At 38.3% G+C, this 18,483-nt stretch overlaps 2 protein-coding genes across 2 annotated transcripts in view; both read right to left on the bottom strand.

The window, feature by feature from the left end:
* The window catches only part of LOC146001609 (outer dynein arm-docking complex subunit 4-like), a 46,922-nt gene that overhangs the window by 6,034 nt on the left and 22,405 nt on the right, over positions 1-18,483 (bottom strand). Inside the window, exons 2-3 of the mRNA XM_083139143.1 lie at positions 7,187-7,319; positions 3,163-3,315 (exon numbers count right to left, since the gene is read on the bottom strand). Coding sequence (XP_082995269.1) covers positions 3,163-3,315; positions 7,187-7,319 — 286 coding nt within the window. The remainder of the gene's footprint in view (positions 1-3,162; positions 3,316-7,186; positions 7,320-18,483) is intronic.
* On the bottom strand, positions 16,835-18,055 carry LOC146001610 (uncharacterized). Its single transcript, XM_083139144.1, has 2 exons — positions 17,274-18,055; positions 16,835-17,042 (listed from the first exon to the last, which is right to left on the bottom strand). The coding sequence occupies exon 1, from the start codon at positions 18,042-18,044 to the stop codon at positions 17,277-17,279; it is 768 nt and encodes a 255-aa protein (XP_082995270.1). The 5' UTR covers positions 18,045-18,055; the 3' UTR covers positions 16,835-17,042; positions 17,274-17,276.

Raw genomic sequence — 18,483 nt, 5'->3', positions numbered from 1 at the left:
CGGGAAATTTCGAACATTTCCCGTCCAGAAAATTTTCCGACTTGGTCGGGAAATTGCAAATTTTTCAGTCCCGAATGTCGGGATTTAAAAAAATTACCGTCCCGATCCCGTCCCGACCCAAAAAATTCTGTCCAGCACACCCCTATTATTCATTAAGGCAAGAATTTACAATACCGGACCCTTCTGTAATTTCTATGCTACGTCTTATACTCACGAAATAATTATTCGTGATTATTTATCTCAAGTTAACATGTTGGGGTGAGGGGGAAAAAATGTTCATTAACGTGTAGAAGTTGTAAAATAAGCTTTTCAATTCTCGCAATGATTCTCCGTATACAAGTATGGTAGCCATATTTGTTGATATGAACAAATTAAAATTAGTTACGCTGTCTACAGCGTTGCCACACTGTTGATTTCATACTTGGAGAGCATGGATCGTGTAAGAATGGCGGAAGAGAACAGTAAAAAAGTTGTTAATGTTGTACAGATTGTTAGGTGGAGTGTGCAGGAGGATGGCTGTGGGCTAATTAATAAACTTACGGATTTCAGTATATTGCCCAAAGAACGTGCTTACATGTGACAGCGACAATCACGATGTAGAAGAACTGATTTGATTACAGGTAAATTTGGCAACAGTACATCAATCATAAAATTGCAGGATACGAAAATGGCGTCTTCGATGATGAACGTTTGCCGTTAAAGTGCTACGAAAATAATATTTTTTATCGGTTCGTAATCACAATTACCGCAAAACCATTCAGGAATAGCCCCACTGACCATTCTCGGTAAGTTTAGGTTAAGTTAGGTTAGGCAAACATAGTTAAAATTTGGGCTCGAAAAAAACATGCACGGGTAGCCCAACAAACCATTGACGGATAGCCCCACGAACCATTCAGGTACGGTTAGGTTAGGTTAGGATAGGCAAACATAGTTAAAATTTGGGGTCGTAGTAATATCAGGAATGTATATTTCGTTTTTTAAGTATTGGAAACACAAAATCTTCCGGTAAATAATAAGCAATCGTGCCGATCGCGGACCACTCAATGTCACTTATTTTGCAATTTCTACACGTGACCCCCCAAATTTTAACTTCAAATTCGTGATTAGGAGGCCTCAATTAGTGAGTATGCGAAATATTACAAAAAATCGGGGAGAGGTCCTGTATTGTAAATTCGCTCCTTCATTAATTGTGGAAGCACCGAGCAGAAAGATTTGGTAAGTAAATGTGTATATTTTATCTTCTGTTTGCATGCTCATGAGGTGTTTTTTTTTTAGTCACTTTACTTGGCGTAGGGACATTTGGTCAGTTGTAGGGACATTTTGACTACGTCTGTAGGGACATTGCCGAAAAATGGTTAGCAACACTGTCGGCTACCAGACGTCAGTGTTCGTTCATGTTCAATTCTGTTTGCGTTCAACAGTACGCGTGTTGCTTATACTGTGTTATTGTAATGTGCTTACTCGTGGCCAGTGCTTTATTGTGTGTTAATTGTTATTCATTCATTACTTATGTCGTTAAACAAATATAGTCTTGAACATAGAGTTTTTATGTACGATAATTACGTGAAAACGAATTCTTGCAGAAAAGTGGTCAGGGATTACGATAGACAGGATCTCTTGAACCTAAGAAACGTGTTGTATTGCTGTTGAAGGAAGTCATTTTCAACATCTCTTATAACACAGGAGGTTAGTGATCATCATTATTATTACTTTTAAATATCATTTTACGCTTTGGGTTTGCTTTATGCGCCGGGATGCTGTCTTCCCTTTCTGTCAACTGAGGATAAAGTAGCGATGTCTAATCTAAGATTAGATGTCAGAAATAAGGTGCCGGAAATATTTGTATTTGGGAGGACACCTTTTCCTGCATCCGTGCGACAAGGTACGTGCTTATTTCAATTGTAATTGTAACTGTAATTGTGAAAAGTGGAAACATTACAAAACAAGCGGTTTCTGTTACGGACTTCCTGAACGCAATTTGCCGGGACCTGTTGCATGAAGAGTCCGCGGAACGGCCGTCACGCTGGCGGTGAACGACTGAAATAACCTCCCTGTATTTATATTGTATCAAATTAGGATTTATAAATAACTGGTGTTTGAGGAATAGTAGGCACAGTACAGACTAGTAAGCTTATTAGTATCTACTGATATACATATATCAGTAATTATCAATAATTTTACACATCCAATGTAACTGTAGATAGTTTGTAATTGATTCAAAATTCTGCCATTTTGTTTTTGTGAATATGGCAATATATTTCACACCCTTTGCAGTAACCTACAGGGGTGCTACGTGTCTGGAAAACAAGGAATTTTGCAGATCGTCTGGCATTTTCGTGCATTTTGGAGTCTGCAAGAGAATAAGTTGCAAAATGAATAAGCAGTTCACTTCCACTTCTGGATTCAGCTCTTGTGATTCCACTCCCAAAAAGGATTTAGTTTAGAAACTTGTTTCTTTCGTTCTTATGATTCTCAGTCTTGTGCAAAATTATGGTTCCTTCAAATTTCTGTACTAAATTTTCACTAGATATTAGAAAGAATATCAAAGTAAAACTTGCAGTCCAGATATCTGATTGATATCTAAAGTACATTGACAATATGATCATAATCATCGGAAAGGTTGGTGAAGATGAGGTGAGGTTATCATCTATTATTTAATAGATCGTAGTCTTGTTGGCATTTCCTATAGAATTCCTATATGCAACAAAAATGTCTCCAGATGCTGTGTACTTATAAATATAAGCAACGAAGCAGAATTTTCTACGACACTGTAAATCTGCCAGAAAATGAAAAATTGTGTATGGTTTATGAACTTTTCTGTTGTTTTTATATTGTGGAGATCTGTTATGGTGAAATAATGTACCTCTGTTACCTTAGACTGAAGGCTAGATGCACGTGATTGTAGCACCCAATACATTTGATACGGCCGTAATTTTACGTTTTACTTTTCGAATTTTCACGTGTTCTTGTGTGTGTAAAATGAAATTTGCTAAAAATTAAAAAAATAAAAAATTTCATAATCAAAAAATTGTAGCAACTGTGCCTAGTTGCATACATAAGGTGGTTCATAAACTTCATATTCAAGAAAAATTTGCGATTTTATTGGCTTGGTAGAAGGTAAGTCTGGAACGGTAGTAAAGGGAGAAAAAGTGATTCACTTACTTCCTATGGAGTTTTCGATTGCTTCTTGTGCTTTCTGGACCCCAAGTCTAAATCCCTCAAGTTCTGGTCTAATCTTATGCCCTCGATGATAGAACAGGAGGCTGTGCTCGAAGTCTCCAAGGTGATAGAGTGCCTCCGCTTTCTGGTATATGCCTGAAACGAAAGTAATAGGAATAAACATGTATGGGTCTGTAGAAAAGTTAAAACAGAAAATCTTTATCCAGTATTTCCTCTCCTCACTTTTAACTTCTCCAAACTTACATGCTCCTTGGCCACATTTGTGGTAACTTTTGCCCACAAGAAACTTATGTCACACTTGATCTCAATATAAACAACCACAACACTTCAAGTGATAGCTTCTGCGTATCTGTTATCCACAGTCTGCAAATTAAACCTTTTCTTTGGGGGGTGGGGGTTTGAATGTCTTCTATTGCTGGATCTAGTGTTTGTAAACAGGAATAATAATAAATGACAATAAAGACAAGAAACTTTAAAATAATATAAAACTACACCTTCAGTTCCACACTCAAATATATTCCCAATTACTTGTATTCACTGTGTCAAGGCTTGCTTGTGCATGGTTTTATTGATTCTATTGAAAGTCAATTGTACTGTTACGACTTAGAAGTGTCTGTGACTACAAATTTTCAAATTCAAAATTCCTCGTTTTTCAGAAATTTTAACAATTTGTTTATATAACTCTATTTAAAATTAATTAACATTTGAAGACTTATCCGGAAACTTCCATCTTCATGTGCAAGGATATAATGTTTATGACAAATCGAGAAACCTTTCTTGTATTCTTATGAACTTGTCCATTCAATTTATTGTATATTACTCTTTTCAAGCCAACAGTAACAAGTTCTTAAAATATTTAGTTTTTTTATGCTATATATATATATAATAATATATACAGGGTGGCTCAATAAGTCACTTAACACCCTCAGTACAAGGTCACTGCAGCATGGAATGTGAAAATGGCGATGACCAATCATTGGGGGAACCACATTGACGCCACCCACATGGTCGGCGGCCATCTTGATGTCCGCCATCTTGAATTCAACTTCAGAATTTTAAATGGGAAGGGGGTCGTGCGACATATCAAAATGGGCTAGAATTTCACGAGAAATGCAATGGTGAAGGTTTTTTCGACGTATCTTTAACCAGTAAATAGTTATGACTGAATTCTTGTACCAATTTGCTCCTTTTCGAGGTGTTAGAAAAATGCCTTAAAATTTGTTTAGCGCATCGGTAATGCATCGAGACCAAAGTGACGTCTAGGGAGAGAAGTTCGCATGCCATTGCACACGATTTTAATCGGATACATCCACGAAGAGCTGCGCATTATAAATGGTTGTCGCGAACAATTTACAGTGTGACGCTTCCATTGAATTAAAAGTCCTTCACAATGACAAGGCTAATGTTTATGTTCAGAAGGAAGTTTATAAACAGAATATTCGATGCTTTTTATCTGATAACCCATTTTCGACAGATCAAAGCTGAATGGTTAGTGTTGGTAAGTTAATGGTGTGGCGTGCTGTGTGGAACACGATTGGTTAGTCAATTTTCCATCAACGGAACCTTAAATGCTTAGGGCTACTTGGATTTGTTAAATAAACAGGTTTTTTCATCCTTGCTTGTGGAAGAAGGTACTTTTTACAGAGTTTTTTCAATAGGGAAGAACACCAGAACACTTATGGGAACGTTATGAAGCAGTTTCCGTCCAAAGTTAGTTATCAGATGACAAGGGTCGCATATTCTGTTTATGAACTTCCTTCTGAACATAAACATTAGCCTTGTCACTGTGAAGGACTTTTAATTCAATGGAAGCGTCACACTGTAAATTGTTCGCGACAACCATTTATAATGCGCAGCTCTTCGTGGATGTATCCGATTAAAATCGTGTGCAATGGCATGCGAACTTCTCTCCCTAGACGTCACTTTGGTCTCGATGCATTACCGATGCGCTAAACAAATTTTAAGGCATTTTTCTAACACCTCGAAAAGGAGCAAATTGGTACAAGAATTCAGTCATAACTTTTTACTGGTTAAAGATACGTCGAAAAAACCTTCACCATTGCATTTCTCGTGAAATTCTAGCCCATTTTGATATGTCGCACGACCCCCTTCCCATTTAAAATTCTGAAGTTGAATTCAAGATGGCGGACATCAAGATGGCCGCCGACCGTGTGGGTGGCGTCAATGTGGTTCCCCCTTGGCCAGGCAATGATTGGTCATCGTCATTTTCACATTCCATGCCGCAGTGGCCTTGTACTGATGGTGTTAAGTGACTTATTGAGCCACCCTGTATATATATATATATATAATTATATTGTGAGTTTCACAATGTTGTTGATTTCATTGAGGACATTTGAAGGCATCAAACAATATTTGTATTGTGAACAAGTTAACATTTAAAAATTAATTGGAAATATTTATATTACAGTGGGTGGCGTGCCCAGGATTTTCGAAAGGGAGGTTTTTATACTTTTTCTTGGTAGTCAGCCCTCATTTTGTCATATTTTCCTATCTTTGACATTCTTTTTTTAGGAATACCGGACAAAAGGGGGTTATAACCCCCATCAACCCCTCCCTTGGGCACGCCACTGATTACAGTATGAAATTGTCATGGAAAGGGGGGATAAATTATCCCTGGCTGGGATGAAAATTTGGGTCTTGTGAATATGAAATCCGTGGGCAAACACCACTCAGTACATCATCATCAACAACCAACAAGTAATGTGAGCTGGATTTAGACCATCGCAATATAGGTTAGTTTTACCTTACTGGCATAGTAGAACGTGGCCAAGGAATCCTGATAGTAGCTTTTTTTGTGCATATGTTTAAAAGGGTGTATGTGTGATGGCATGACTACAACAGCTGTCGTGTTTTGTCGGTTATTTATGCACATGGCATGTGCCATTTGTAAGAAAAATTATATTTTCCCATGTACCAAATACCCAAGAAGGATGCTGTCTTTTTGTGTTAAGTACTGTAAGCAAAAACAAGTTATATTCCACTTCTGAAATTTCTGAGCATTCTACTGCCATCCCATCTCTTTTTTTTAGCATAGAGTGGAAGATGCATCTGTGTGTGATTTATTTTATATATCAGCGAATTGCAGAGAAGAGGACTGACTGTTCATGGTATCAGAGAATATTGTTGAGAATGAAACAGAGCAAATCGTTCATTGAGAATACAATGTTCTATCTCCAAGTTATAAAAATATTGTTATTGTAACTTTTCCCGTGGCTTATTTAGGATGCTATTGTTTCACCTGAAACATAAATTGTGGATTGATTTTCATCATAAATGTGGAAGATTCACAAAACTTTGAAATCATCTGAAACTATTGGGAATATTGGCAGAATGAAATTGAAAACATAGTGTATTAGTTGTTTTTATACTGGGTCAGCATACATTAATATCTTTCTGCTAGAAAAGGAAACTATAATCTCTGTAATGTGTCCCAAATTGCTTTCCTCGTCTATAAACTGTTCCATATCTAGGTCTAAATCAACCATCTTCACCTGACACAATCACACTTGCATGAAAAGTTCCACTCCACTGGACTCTGTGATTTCACAGAGAAAATGACAAACAGTATGTCCAAATCAGCCAAACAGCAGAAAAAAAAGCCTCATTTTCATAAATGGACCCATCAACCATGTTGTGAAAGTTTTACAGCTGGTATTTTCTAGGACATGGCATGTTTGTCAAAATACAGCTGCAAATGAAGTAAACAGTGTGTTTAAAATGACCTATTCGTTTACAAAGTGGTGACCACTTTTGCCATTGACTGGGGAGGGGAGGGGAAACAGACATGCATAAAAGATGTGAGAGTTCCATCTCATCAGTGTCTGATGGCAATGAGTCAGTCCAAATAAAAACTCAAAATAATAATGTATATTCAGTTCTGACATTTTTTATATTTGCATTGTGTAACACTTTATAACGTATGTCATCAGTACAAAACATGCAATTGGCTAAAATTCTATTATAATTTGAATAATATTGATCTCACCTCGAATGAATTTTTTATCCATGCTGAGCACGGTTTCTGCATCCCTGAGTGCAAGATGTGGCTGTCCAAGCATCAAGTAGCATTTGCTTCTGGCCACCAATGCATTTTTGTCTTCTGGCTCTAACTCTAGTGCCTGGAAAAGCCATTGTAAATTAATTAAGATAAACTTGCAAAACATTAATGGAGCATTCTGTCATTTTGCATCAAATAATATCCATACTTTATTTAAGTTTATTTGCTACATGGTCAGATGATTCATCATTGATTCAATTAAAAGGATGTATGTCTATAACAACAAGTACAGAATAGATTTGTTGAAACCTTGTATCTTTGTTGAGGCAAATTGAAGGAGAAGTTATCCATAGGTATTTCTGCTAGCAGGTGCCATCGGCTCATATAGCTGCAAGTTACCCCTTCTCGACCATTCATTACCAATGCTCCATTGACCACTTGTTGGCATGCCCTTTGTTGCCTCCACTAATTACATGTTCCTCATTTAGAACATGCAATAGCACAGAGGTGTAGGAACGTTTTTGATTTGGTAGTACAAAGTTCGACCTCCACACAGAAAAAACACTAATTTCTTAGTTTCAGTGGGTCATTTCATTTTAGAAGGTCACATAGCTCCCAGTTTTTAAAATAAAATTTTCACATACTTTTACTGCAGATTTTAAAAAAAAGTATTGACAAAATAAGTTTGAATTTTAAAAAGCTATAGCTATTATCAAGATAATTTTTTAACAGGTTTTAAAAGCATGTGGAAGCCAGATAAGCTCAATGCAAATGTAGTATAATAGATTGAGTGTGGTTATGTTCATTTTGGATAAGAAGATTTATTTTTGTGTTTAGCTACTAAAAACGAGATTCTTCTAACAGCAGCATCTTTTGTCTGCCAAATTATCTGAGGGTGTACAATGCGGATAAAGGGTTTTATGGTCATCTTGTACCCTTGCTTAGAATTTTGAAGGCTGCAATGTACATCTGTACTCCTCATTCCTGCACCACTGAAACACCATCAACTTCCCTTTTTCATTTACTTATGACTGCTGAAAGGGATGAAGAGGCTGACCACTCCCCCCCCCCCCCTCCCAATGTCTAAATCTTCGATAAACAAAACCAGGGACATCTTTAAAATCTTCTGTTAAAACAGTCGCCCAATAGGTTGTAAACTGTCAGAAATATATTTCAATTGTGTTTTTAAGTTTTGTTCACGGCACCCCTAGAATCACCGAGTTAGGGATGGTGTCTAAGACACATTCTACCTTTAGTGTGTTCAACCAATTTTGTTAAAACCATGTGACAAGTTTATGTATGTCAAAGCAGTTGCTTCAGGGAAAATTACAAAACAATATGATTGATTGATTTGGTGTTTTAAGGCCACTTTATGCACATTAAGGCTAATAGGGACTGGACCTACAGTTTGAAGTGGGATCCGAACCACTATGTGCCTCCACCGGGTATCGAACCTGGGACCCCTTGATTACAAGGCGACGATGCTACCACTGTGCCATCAAGGAGGCCCACAAAACAACATGACTGCTGAAGTGTCCACCCTTCATGTACATGTAGCAAGGTTTCTTTGATTAAACAATGATGTTTTATGCAAATGATTCTCAATATCTGTGTGTGCTGCAATTAGTTATTAATTCAGTTCACAATTCATTGTAGTACTGGTCTGTCTGCATAATGTCATGAAACTACACTATTTTAGTTGAAGAGATGTACTGTTAATCAGTGCTCGAAGTGAGAGGGATGATATCCACCAGCTAACCCCAATGCTCAATATTCCCTAGCTCACATTTTGCACTTCAAGCGCTGCTGTTAATGACATACTCAAACTTTCCCCGAAAGTGCAGTGGTATTCTGACCAGTCCAAATTAGCTTATCTGTGCAAAAAAGTGGGGTTAAAATGCAACTCAAAAAACAGTAAGTTGAGGTCGAATGGTGCTGGTAGACGGCAGCCATGTTTCAACTTTCAAACTGCAGGGACAATGTTTGTTGAATAGACTATCTAAAAATCAATAGTAGTAGAACATTATACTGGTAGCTTTGGAAGAAACCTCATGTCACTTTTTTTAAATTTTTTAAGTAAATATACTCATATCATTGTTGTTTGTTGCTGTTGGCATGTTGTGCCCCTTCGTGTCCGTTGAACTCCTGCCCCAATGGTGAGGGAAGGGTGGAATTGCGATACACCCTAGTGTGTGTGTGGTTAAACGTAACATCAATTAATACAGGAATAATTGTGACACCATATCATATAATAATAATGAAATATGGTGATGCCCCTTCTGGACGTCTTCCGTCAGGTTTTAGATCTGAAATGAATCTGTTATTTCTTAATAACAAATAATAAATTAACCTAAGACTAATTAGCAATCATACCATCTTAATATCTAAAAAGGGGATCGTCCTCGTAATCAAAAGGTTCGGGTTTGATTTGCGATGGAAGTACCATGCACAATGGTTCAGAGTCCACTTTTAACTGTAGGTTGAGTCCCAATTAGCTTATCTGAGCATGAAGTGCACATTAAGCGATCACCCCCTGTTTGTACGGTCAAGGGCAAACAGTAGGGGAATTGTTCATCACCGATCCACCATGTTAATTCATTCTACTCTATGCGATGTGAGGGTCATGAATTGAATTAAAAACAGCAGTAAGCATGGAAGTGCTTCACCAACAGCATAACTCCATTAATTAAATTCTATTCTATTCCTTGTTTTGACCCTGTGGACTTTGGCCAACATTATCCCATGGGCGGAGTTTAAACTTTTGCTAGACTCTGGGAGAAGCATATGATGTACCTGAGGGTTGTTGAATATCCCCTAGCTTATAAGGGGTCCGGAGACCTTCCCCCGGAAATTAAAAAACAGCAACTTAAAAACACTGAGTTGTAGGCTTTTTAGATTTGAAAATGCATTTCATTATTTTTTTATTGATACAATACTCGTATTACTTTAAAAAAAAGTTACAGTACAATAGTAAGCTTCAGAAATTTTAGAAAGATTAAATTGAAAAAGAAATCAATTGTGGTGCAATTACCGCACATGCCAAGCGTCAAGATTTGCGGTAAGGCTTCATAACATAAATGTAGTAATTGAACTTAATCGTGTGTTATTTTTTTAGTATTTTTTAATTTGGGGGAGGGGGCAGGCCCCTCCAGAACTCCGCCTATGCATTATCCCATTAATTAAAAGAACATGTGGAAACAACAACTGTGTAGAAAAAAAAACGAATGAAAATAGCGATGCCTTCTATAGTCTTACAGACACCTGGCAGGAAAAGATAGCAATTATGCTTGACTATAGTCTTTGGCCCACTTCAATTTCACTGTGTTCTCTATCACCAGAACACATGCAGCATACAGCCAGTCTACAGAACATAGTTGTCACATGACTTACCTACCATAAGTGCTCTATCTGTACGAAACACCCAGAGTTCTCTGCCGTTACGTTATGTTCTAGTGAAGAGCCTTTGTTTGTGGGCATGGAAGAAAGGTAAGAACAACTATGTTTCTATTTCCACTCTTTGTAATCATTTGGCAGCTTAAAAGCATATATGCCAATTGTTAAAATCTTGTCGGCTGTGATGAAAAGTATGAAGTTCTACATAGCTTTTGATTTTACTTATGTAGTCTGTGAGATTTTTATGCCCCTCTGTGCAGATTAAGTGGAAGGGTGGAGGGGATATTAGTAATCGACCCATTACTTTTTGACAAGGTGGAGCTTGGCTTACCGTAATATAACCCCCCCCCCCTTCCCCATTTGGTACAGGTCTTGACGTGACCACCAAACAAAAGTGGAGCCTGGGCCACTGATAATCCTACCCCGCACCTTCACTTACAACAGGTCTTTATAGGGGCCTCCCCAATGGTGCAGTGGTAGCGTCGTCTCCTTGTAATCAAGGGGTCCTGGGTTTGATACCCGATGGAGGCACACAGTGGTTCAGATTCCACTTTAAACTGTAGGTCCAGTCCTGATAGCCTTACTGTGCATAAAGTGGACTTAAAACAGGTCTTTATGACCAGCAGACGAGGTGAAGCCTTGGCAACTAAAAATAATCCTCCAAGGCAGCTGGTTTTACACCCCTATTAGACTCCATCCCCAAACACATCATGTGTCCAGGAACTTGACAATGATTCATTAGATGTACAGACAACAGCAAAGATAATGGTAGGCAAATTGTCCACCACTATTTCCATTACTTTTTTTATTCTACATCTTGTGTTGTTTTAAGGAATAAAACTATGTTGGTTCGAAGCAGCCATTGTTCTCTGCTTATTGAAGTCATTATTTCAATTCATTGTCATCATATTGTGTAATACAGACCAAATTAAAATGGTGGTGGACAATTCGCTGTTGGGTGTACACAGGCCCATACCCAGGATTTTTTGGCAAGGTGCCAAAACTGGGTGGGCAAAGACAGTAGACAGTATATTGCCCATTGTAGATAAGGTTTAGCATAGTATGGAGGCAAAAGTGGCGAAAAGTGAGGGGGGGGCAGTTCCCCCCTAATCGCCGCCACTGGTAGTAGCCTATAATTGTGTGTTATCAATGAAGGTGAAAATGGCACTTTAATCTTACCCCTTCAGTTCTCTCTGAGAGGATTACATAAACAAGCAAGAATGATGGCTAGGGTCTGCCTGATTCGTTAGTTTGCCACTTGAGTGTTACAATTCACTGTTGTATCAATAATAATGGTGAGATCTGTCGTATCTGTTATTTCAAGAAAATGGGTTCTCATTTCAATCTTGAAACGAATAACACATACCAAAATATATCACTTTTTTTCAAAATGTTCAGAAATTCTGAATAATAGTAAATAAGTTAATTCTAACTGGAAATATTTTCACTTTCATTTTTAAATTATCAGGAACTGAGTTGAATGAAATCACGTGGAAACAATTGGCTTGTTTTCTATTCATGTGCGCAATTGCTTTCTCTCGCCTTCTTCAGTTTGGTTCATACTACCAGTATTGTTGAATTATTTCATGAAAACACTGAAATATTGCAGTACGTTCCTTTTCAGCGTATCCGATATTATAGCAAAGGAAGAAGCTATCCGATGCTGCTTACAGAAGGGGGAAGTTATAAGGTCACTGAGGAACAAACTATAGAAACAAGAGACACTTCACAGCACACAACTGACAATGGCAAACTGTCAGCAATAGAAAGGAATTCTCCTCCTAGAAGCTTATCTTCCCGCTTCTGGGAAATCCACCCCTCTTCGGAGGTGTGTATATCGCTTTGTAATTCAGGTCTACCAAACGAAAGATGAAACATAGGATAAACCTTGAAATTCCTGGCACCTGGCTGGAGCCTATGGACTGACTACCGCCAGGAGACACATTTACTATAACTACTTTCTCCTTTCCTCTTCATCTATTGTTTGCAAGAATTAATGTATCAAAGATGGGCTTTTATATCACAGCAGAAACTAAATTCCAGCTCACTTTGAGTCCAAAATCGCCAATAATTTACGACACATAGCAATTAAGTGTCGCAAAGTAACTGTTAAAACGTTACTTCTATTGTAAAAAAGTTACTCACTTTTAAAAGTAACTGTTACTTGTAACTAATATAAATATATATATAAACAAATTAATTTGCTACATTTATTGGTTTGGTTTGATTGATTTGGTGTTTTTAAGTCCACTTTATGCACAGTAAGGCTAATCGGGATTGGACCTACAGTTTAAAGTGGGATCCGAACCACTTGTGCCTCCACCGGGTATCAAACCCGGGACCCCTTGATTACAAGGCAATGACGCTACCACTGCACCATGGGGGAGGCCTGCTACATTTATAAACTAGCAAATTAATTCCTTTAACAACTGGTTCAAAATTTCATGAAATTAAAAGGTAGTAAGTGAAATGTGTTTAATAAGTGTTAGATTGTATTTAATTATTGCTCTTTATTAATAAAGATAATTATAATTAATTTTTCATACTTTTATTGTGTTATGTTTCTATAGTGGTATAAATCTATTAATGGTGTCTCGAAAGGAAACATTTCCATATCAGAGTTGAAGCTAGAGATTTCAGCGCCCAGGACAAGAATAGATTTTCACACCCCCTCTACCGAATTTGCATTGCCCCCCCCCCCCCCCAGATGTAATTGGCATACTTAGACATTGAATAAATTTTATGTACCCTCTCTTTTCCGTTGAATGAGACGAAAGGAAAACTTAGCATTCATGAAATGTGGCTAATAAAAGGGTAGTCTGTTCGGTTGTACATCCCATATCATCTTCATTCAAGCAGTGTGTGTTATTGTTCAAATCTGCAAACTCGATTGCAAATTAAAGATTACTAGGTAGAGGGGGAAAATGAGAAACTGTAAGAAGACATTAGTTTCCTATGAAATTAACATGCTATGTTTTATTCCCGACAAAAGGAGGTGAGAAATGGAGGAGAAATACCAGGTCTGTATAATTTCTGTTCCAGGGGCCTAGGGTGACAATGACAACCACCTTCGCAGCTACGGCTCTATTTCTTACTAGTCCAATTTGATATAATTCTAAAATCTTATCTATGAATGTAGAAGTACGTTTTTACCCCATGCTGTTACCAGCCCTAGAGAGAAGAGAGAGAGAGAACAAGAGATCTGTTCAACATTCACACACATACAGAAATAATTCTTTGTTTTTCCTATGTGTTTGATATTATTCTTAGTATAGAATGTTTGAAGTCGAAACTAATTGCTTATATTTGTTGTTATAGCACGAACTCTTACCCTCGGAAAATTTTAACGCGGGGGGATTTTAATCAAGGTCTTTGGGGAAAAGGTGGGAGATCCCCCTTCCGCCGTGGGAATTCGTAGCCTGTATGTGACCACCAACGCTATGGCATGATCCTTATAATGAACATGTTATGTGAATTAACCAAAAAAAAAAAGGACATTTCCTCATGAAGACTGCAGTTCGAAAGAAAGTCAGAACAGGGAGTAAAAATGGAGAACTTTCCCTACCAAATCGGGACGTTTGGTACCTTCGCATAAATGGTTATAAAACTAAAATTAATAAGTATAGGAGACTGCAGACCTCTGGAGTCTGCCTCTCTCCAGAAACAACACATTCATTTATGAAAGAAGAAAATAGAAACTCTTGCGTGTTATTTTTGTCGGTTTTTATAGGTTCACATTAAAATGGGGGGGGCATGGCCCCCTTGCCCCCCCCCCCTTGGGTACGGGCCAGGGTGTACACACTACCCTGAGGATGGAGGCAGAATCAGCCTTCGAAACGTAGGTATTTAAATATAAAAATAAAAAAAACTATATAGATATTATTTGTAATTTTAAAAAAAGAAAGTGCAAGTACTTCTCACCTTTCTTCAACAAATGAAAAAAAATATATAATTTTATTCCATTTCTACACTTGTTGATAAGCTCGCGCTCGTCGCCATGTTGTTTACGTAGTCAAAATTTGCCACGCCTATTACGTATTTACGTGTACAGTGGGATCCATGAGTACTGCCGTGCAAATTGTCCATGACTATTTTCATTAATTTTTCTCTTACATCCTATGTGTTTCTAAACGATGGATTTTTATGTATGCTGGTGCAGATGTTGTCAACAGCTTGTTCCGAGTTTTCTTTTAATTCTTGAAGCTCTTATTGGGTCAAATAAAGTGCACGAGCATGGTGATGGACAATTTGCACGGTAATACTCATAGATCCCACTGTACATGTAGCCTATCGTTATTTACGTATAGCGCACGTCAATGGTTCAGCTATCCTCCGTTAGATGTCATCTCCGACAGGCGAATCTCATACATTGCCAATAATCGACTTACCTTTATGTATCTGTCTTGTTCGACAGGAATTGTGGGAAAAATGGAAGATTTTTCAAGGGCTACAATGCAAGTCATGTGATAGAAGTTAAGAAAAAGATAAAAGATTGTAGAAGAGATACTGTGAACAACTCGAGTTGGAGAGAGATTGTCTTTTGTCTTTGTTGAATGTCTTTCATGTAGTTTTTATAACATGAAGTTATAATTTAAATAAATGTTGTTTTGTTCGTTAACGTTTTGCCTAATTTAAAGATCATTACAATTGGCGACGAGGTTAAAAATGGAATGAAGGTAACAAGAATAATGTGTATAAGAAGATTAGTCTTATTATGAATAAGAAGCTATGAATAATGGAGGTTAGTAATCATGTACAGTTTTTTGAACAGTTCGATGTGGAACGTGGCAATATTCAAACATACATTGAAAGATTTGACCAATTCTGTTTGGCAAATAATATTGCAGCAGATAAAAGAGTTTGTACATTAATTTCCGTAGCTGGCGGAAGAGTGTACGATATACTAAGCGATTTAGTGGCACCAGCAAAAGTTTCACAAAAGTCATATGAAGATTTATGTTCTTTATTGCTAACCCATTTCAGGCCTAAAAGAAATGTCATAGCTGAAAGGTATAAGTTTCATTTGTTGAGACAAGAGGAAGGGCAGACGTTATCTGAATTTGTAATATGTTTGAAGCATCAAGCAGCTAATTGTTCATTTGGTACGTTTCTTAATGAAATGATGAGAGACCAATTAGTTTTTGGCATACGTAGCGAAGTAACAAGAAAGAAATTATTAGCTGAACCAGAGCTTAATTTTATGAAAGCAGTATCCTTATCATCAACCATGGAAATGGTAGAGCAAGATGTGAGATTGTTTTATCAAAAAGATAAGACGGTATTCAGTAATGTACATCATGTACAAAAAGATAGAACAGTTAGTCAGCAAAGTAAGAAAGCGGCTTTTAAATGTTCAAGGTGTAATAATGTACACGAAAAGTACAAATGTCCAGCTTGGAATGTACATTGTTTTAAATGTGGATTAAAGGGTCATTTTCAGCAGTGCTGTAAGAATAAAAATAGCAACGTTATTATAAATGAATCTGCAACAGTAGATAGTAAATATGCCTTTGAGGCCAATTCTGATTTCTTGACCAAACGACCACAAAAACCTCAAAAACTCACTTTCTCTCCCTGTTTTGCGCCTCATTTATTACGCTGACGATGTTTCACGGCGCAGAAAAGCAGTGATGAGTGAAAGATGAGCTCTCATCCTCTCATCCTCTCATCTTCTCATCTTCTCATCTTCTCATCCTCTCATCCTCTCATCCTCTCATCTTCTCATCCTCTCATCCTCTCATCTTATGCACCTTATCGTAATCTTCCAAGTCTCGGGGACACCAATGTTTGTATATCGTGACCTTTGTAAACCTCTCTCGGGAACGATGTGCCACACACACGCGCGCGCGCCTCATTTATTACGCTGACGATGTTTCGCAACGAAGAAAACGGCACCAAAACATCAAAAATTTATTTTACTCATTTGGCGTTCGCCAAAACCTCAAAAGTCCCGGTCACCAATGTTTGTATATCGTGACCTTTGTAAACCTCTCTCGGGAACGATGTGCCACACGCGCGCGCCTCTTATTATTTTCGTATTGTGACTCAAGCAAAAACAAATAATAATTGTTGTTTTTAGGATGCCTGGCCCCTAACCCCGCCAGGGTGCGTGGTGCCCAACCCAAAAAGGTTCTAATGGCTGCGGTTCTAGATAGCCGCACCTCTGTAGAGTTTCACGTGTTTTTTTTTTCCCCCCAAACTTCCATGAAACCCTACAGAGGACCTCCGTAATGCATGCAACGTGTACTAACAACTCTAGTGTTATTTTGATGTTGTAATATTTTTGGATATAGAGTTTTATTGTGAGATATAGATAAAAATAATTATGTTTATTATAATATTTTCTTGATGAAGATGGAGAATGTATGTGTGTGTTACAAATAAAGTTGCATGCTTATTTTTTAGTGTGTGTGTATGTGTATGTGTATGTGTTTTTGATGTTTGACAGCATCTGAAACAATAAAAAAATTTTATTGTTAATTTTCTCATGTAAAAACACCAACAACAAAATTTTTGTGCAAATTTTCTGATTGTTTTGTGCTATAGTGCAAAAAAGATATTGTAACTGATGAAATTGATATTGTAATTGATCTTGAACTAGTGAAATTTTCGTATTGTGCCATTGAAACTGATTGTGCTAGTACAAAAATTTCTTATTGTGCAAGAAAAAGATGTTAAAAACCTGTTAAAACTGCTCTGTGACCCTCTCGTTCTTCACGTCGTGGACGAAGGACTTCTCGGCGACCAGGATCACACTGCATACGGTGTCCTCGGGCAACGGACTGTTGAACTCGCAGACGACCTTGATGTTGGTTCGATCGTTGACCACCACCTGCTTCCTCTTCGTGGTATTGATGACGAACATGGGTCTGCGGGTTTTGAATTCGCTGGGCGTGTAGTACATGTCCATGCTTCCCTCGGTCACGCGTTTGAAAGAGGTGTAAGCTTCGTAAAGTTTGAGGTAATCGTCTTTGGTCATGTCGAGGTTGTAATTCTCGCGCGGGAAGACTTCGTTGCGTCCATTCTTGAGATAAATGTTTTTGATCTTGCAGTCGTCGAATTTGCTGGAATTTTTTTCCTGGTTGTTATCGCGACCGGTTTGAAAGAGCACTACGACGAAATCTGGCATGTCGAACTGTATGTTGTTGAACTGTGTCGTCACGTCGAATTCCATGTGACTCCCCGACGCCATCTTCTGCACGCACTGGTAACCGTGAAAGTGAATCAGTACCTGCGGACTCTTCAAGATCTCCGCTTTGTACTTGAGGGCGTAGTTTGTTTCGTATTCCACGATCGGCATTCTCAATTCCATGCTCCGGATGACGCACTTGGCTGCTTCAGGTAATGTGTTGGCTATCGGCGTGCTGTCGGCGTTCAAGTTGGTGTATCGCATCAGTGCGTTGTTGTCGTTGGCCGCTCTTCGAAACGTGACGCGCAATCCTCCCTTCCACATGATCTCCTTGTAGTCCGAGAAGAATCCCGGCAGCAGACGCATGGGAAAAAGCACCGTGTGACTTCTAGTCGATATTTTGGTCCCCGCTTCGAATCCTCCCGCCTGGTAGTATGCTGCGTCCGTTTTGGATAATTTCAATGTTCCCACTGCCGTCGACGTGATGCCTGGATAGTCTATTCTGTCTATGACGGTGTTGTGTTTCCTCACCTCCACCTGCGAGAATAGGTGAGGCACGAAGTTGTCCACGAGTATCAAATTTGCATTGGGTGGAAATGCGTCTCCGCTTTCTTTCTTCACCACGTCGAATTGAAGGTAGAGGTCCGCTCTGTGAGGATGAACGAACCCGTCGCCTACGTCCACGTCGTATTCGATCTCCCTGTTCGCTTCGTTGAGATTGGCGAACGTGCGACGGTTGGGAGGGAAAGATTGCAATTCGTAA

Source organism: Lepisma saccharinum, chromosome 17 (assembly GCF_977018435.1).
Source record: "Lepisma saccharinum chromosome 17, izLepSacc3.1, whole genome shotgun sequence".
In the NCBI taxonomy this organism is placed as follows: domain Eukaryota; kingdom Metazoa; phylum Arthropoda; class Insecta; order Zygentoma; family Lepismatidae; genus Lepisma; species Lepisma saccharinum.
The sequence above is the reverse complement of the archived record's forward strand: the minus strand, read 5'-3'. Positions and strand labels throughout refer to the sequence as shown.

Bases quoted from the DNA above. Each gene is read 5' to 3' on its own strand.
- LOC146001610 (XM_083139144.1), bottom strand. From the start codon at position 18,044: ATGTGGAAGGGAGGATTGCGCGTCACGTTTCGAAGAGCGGCCAACGAC.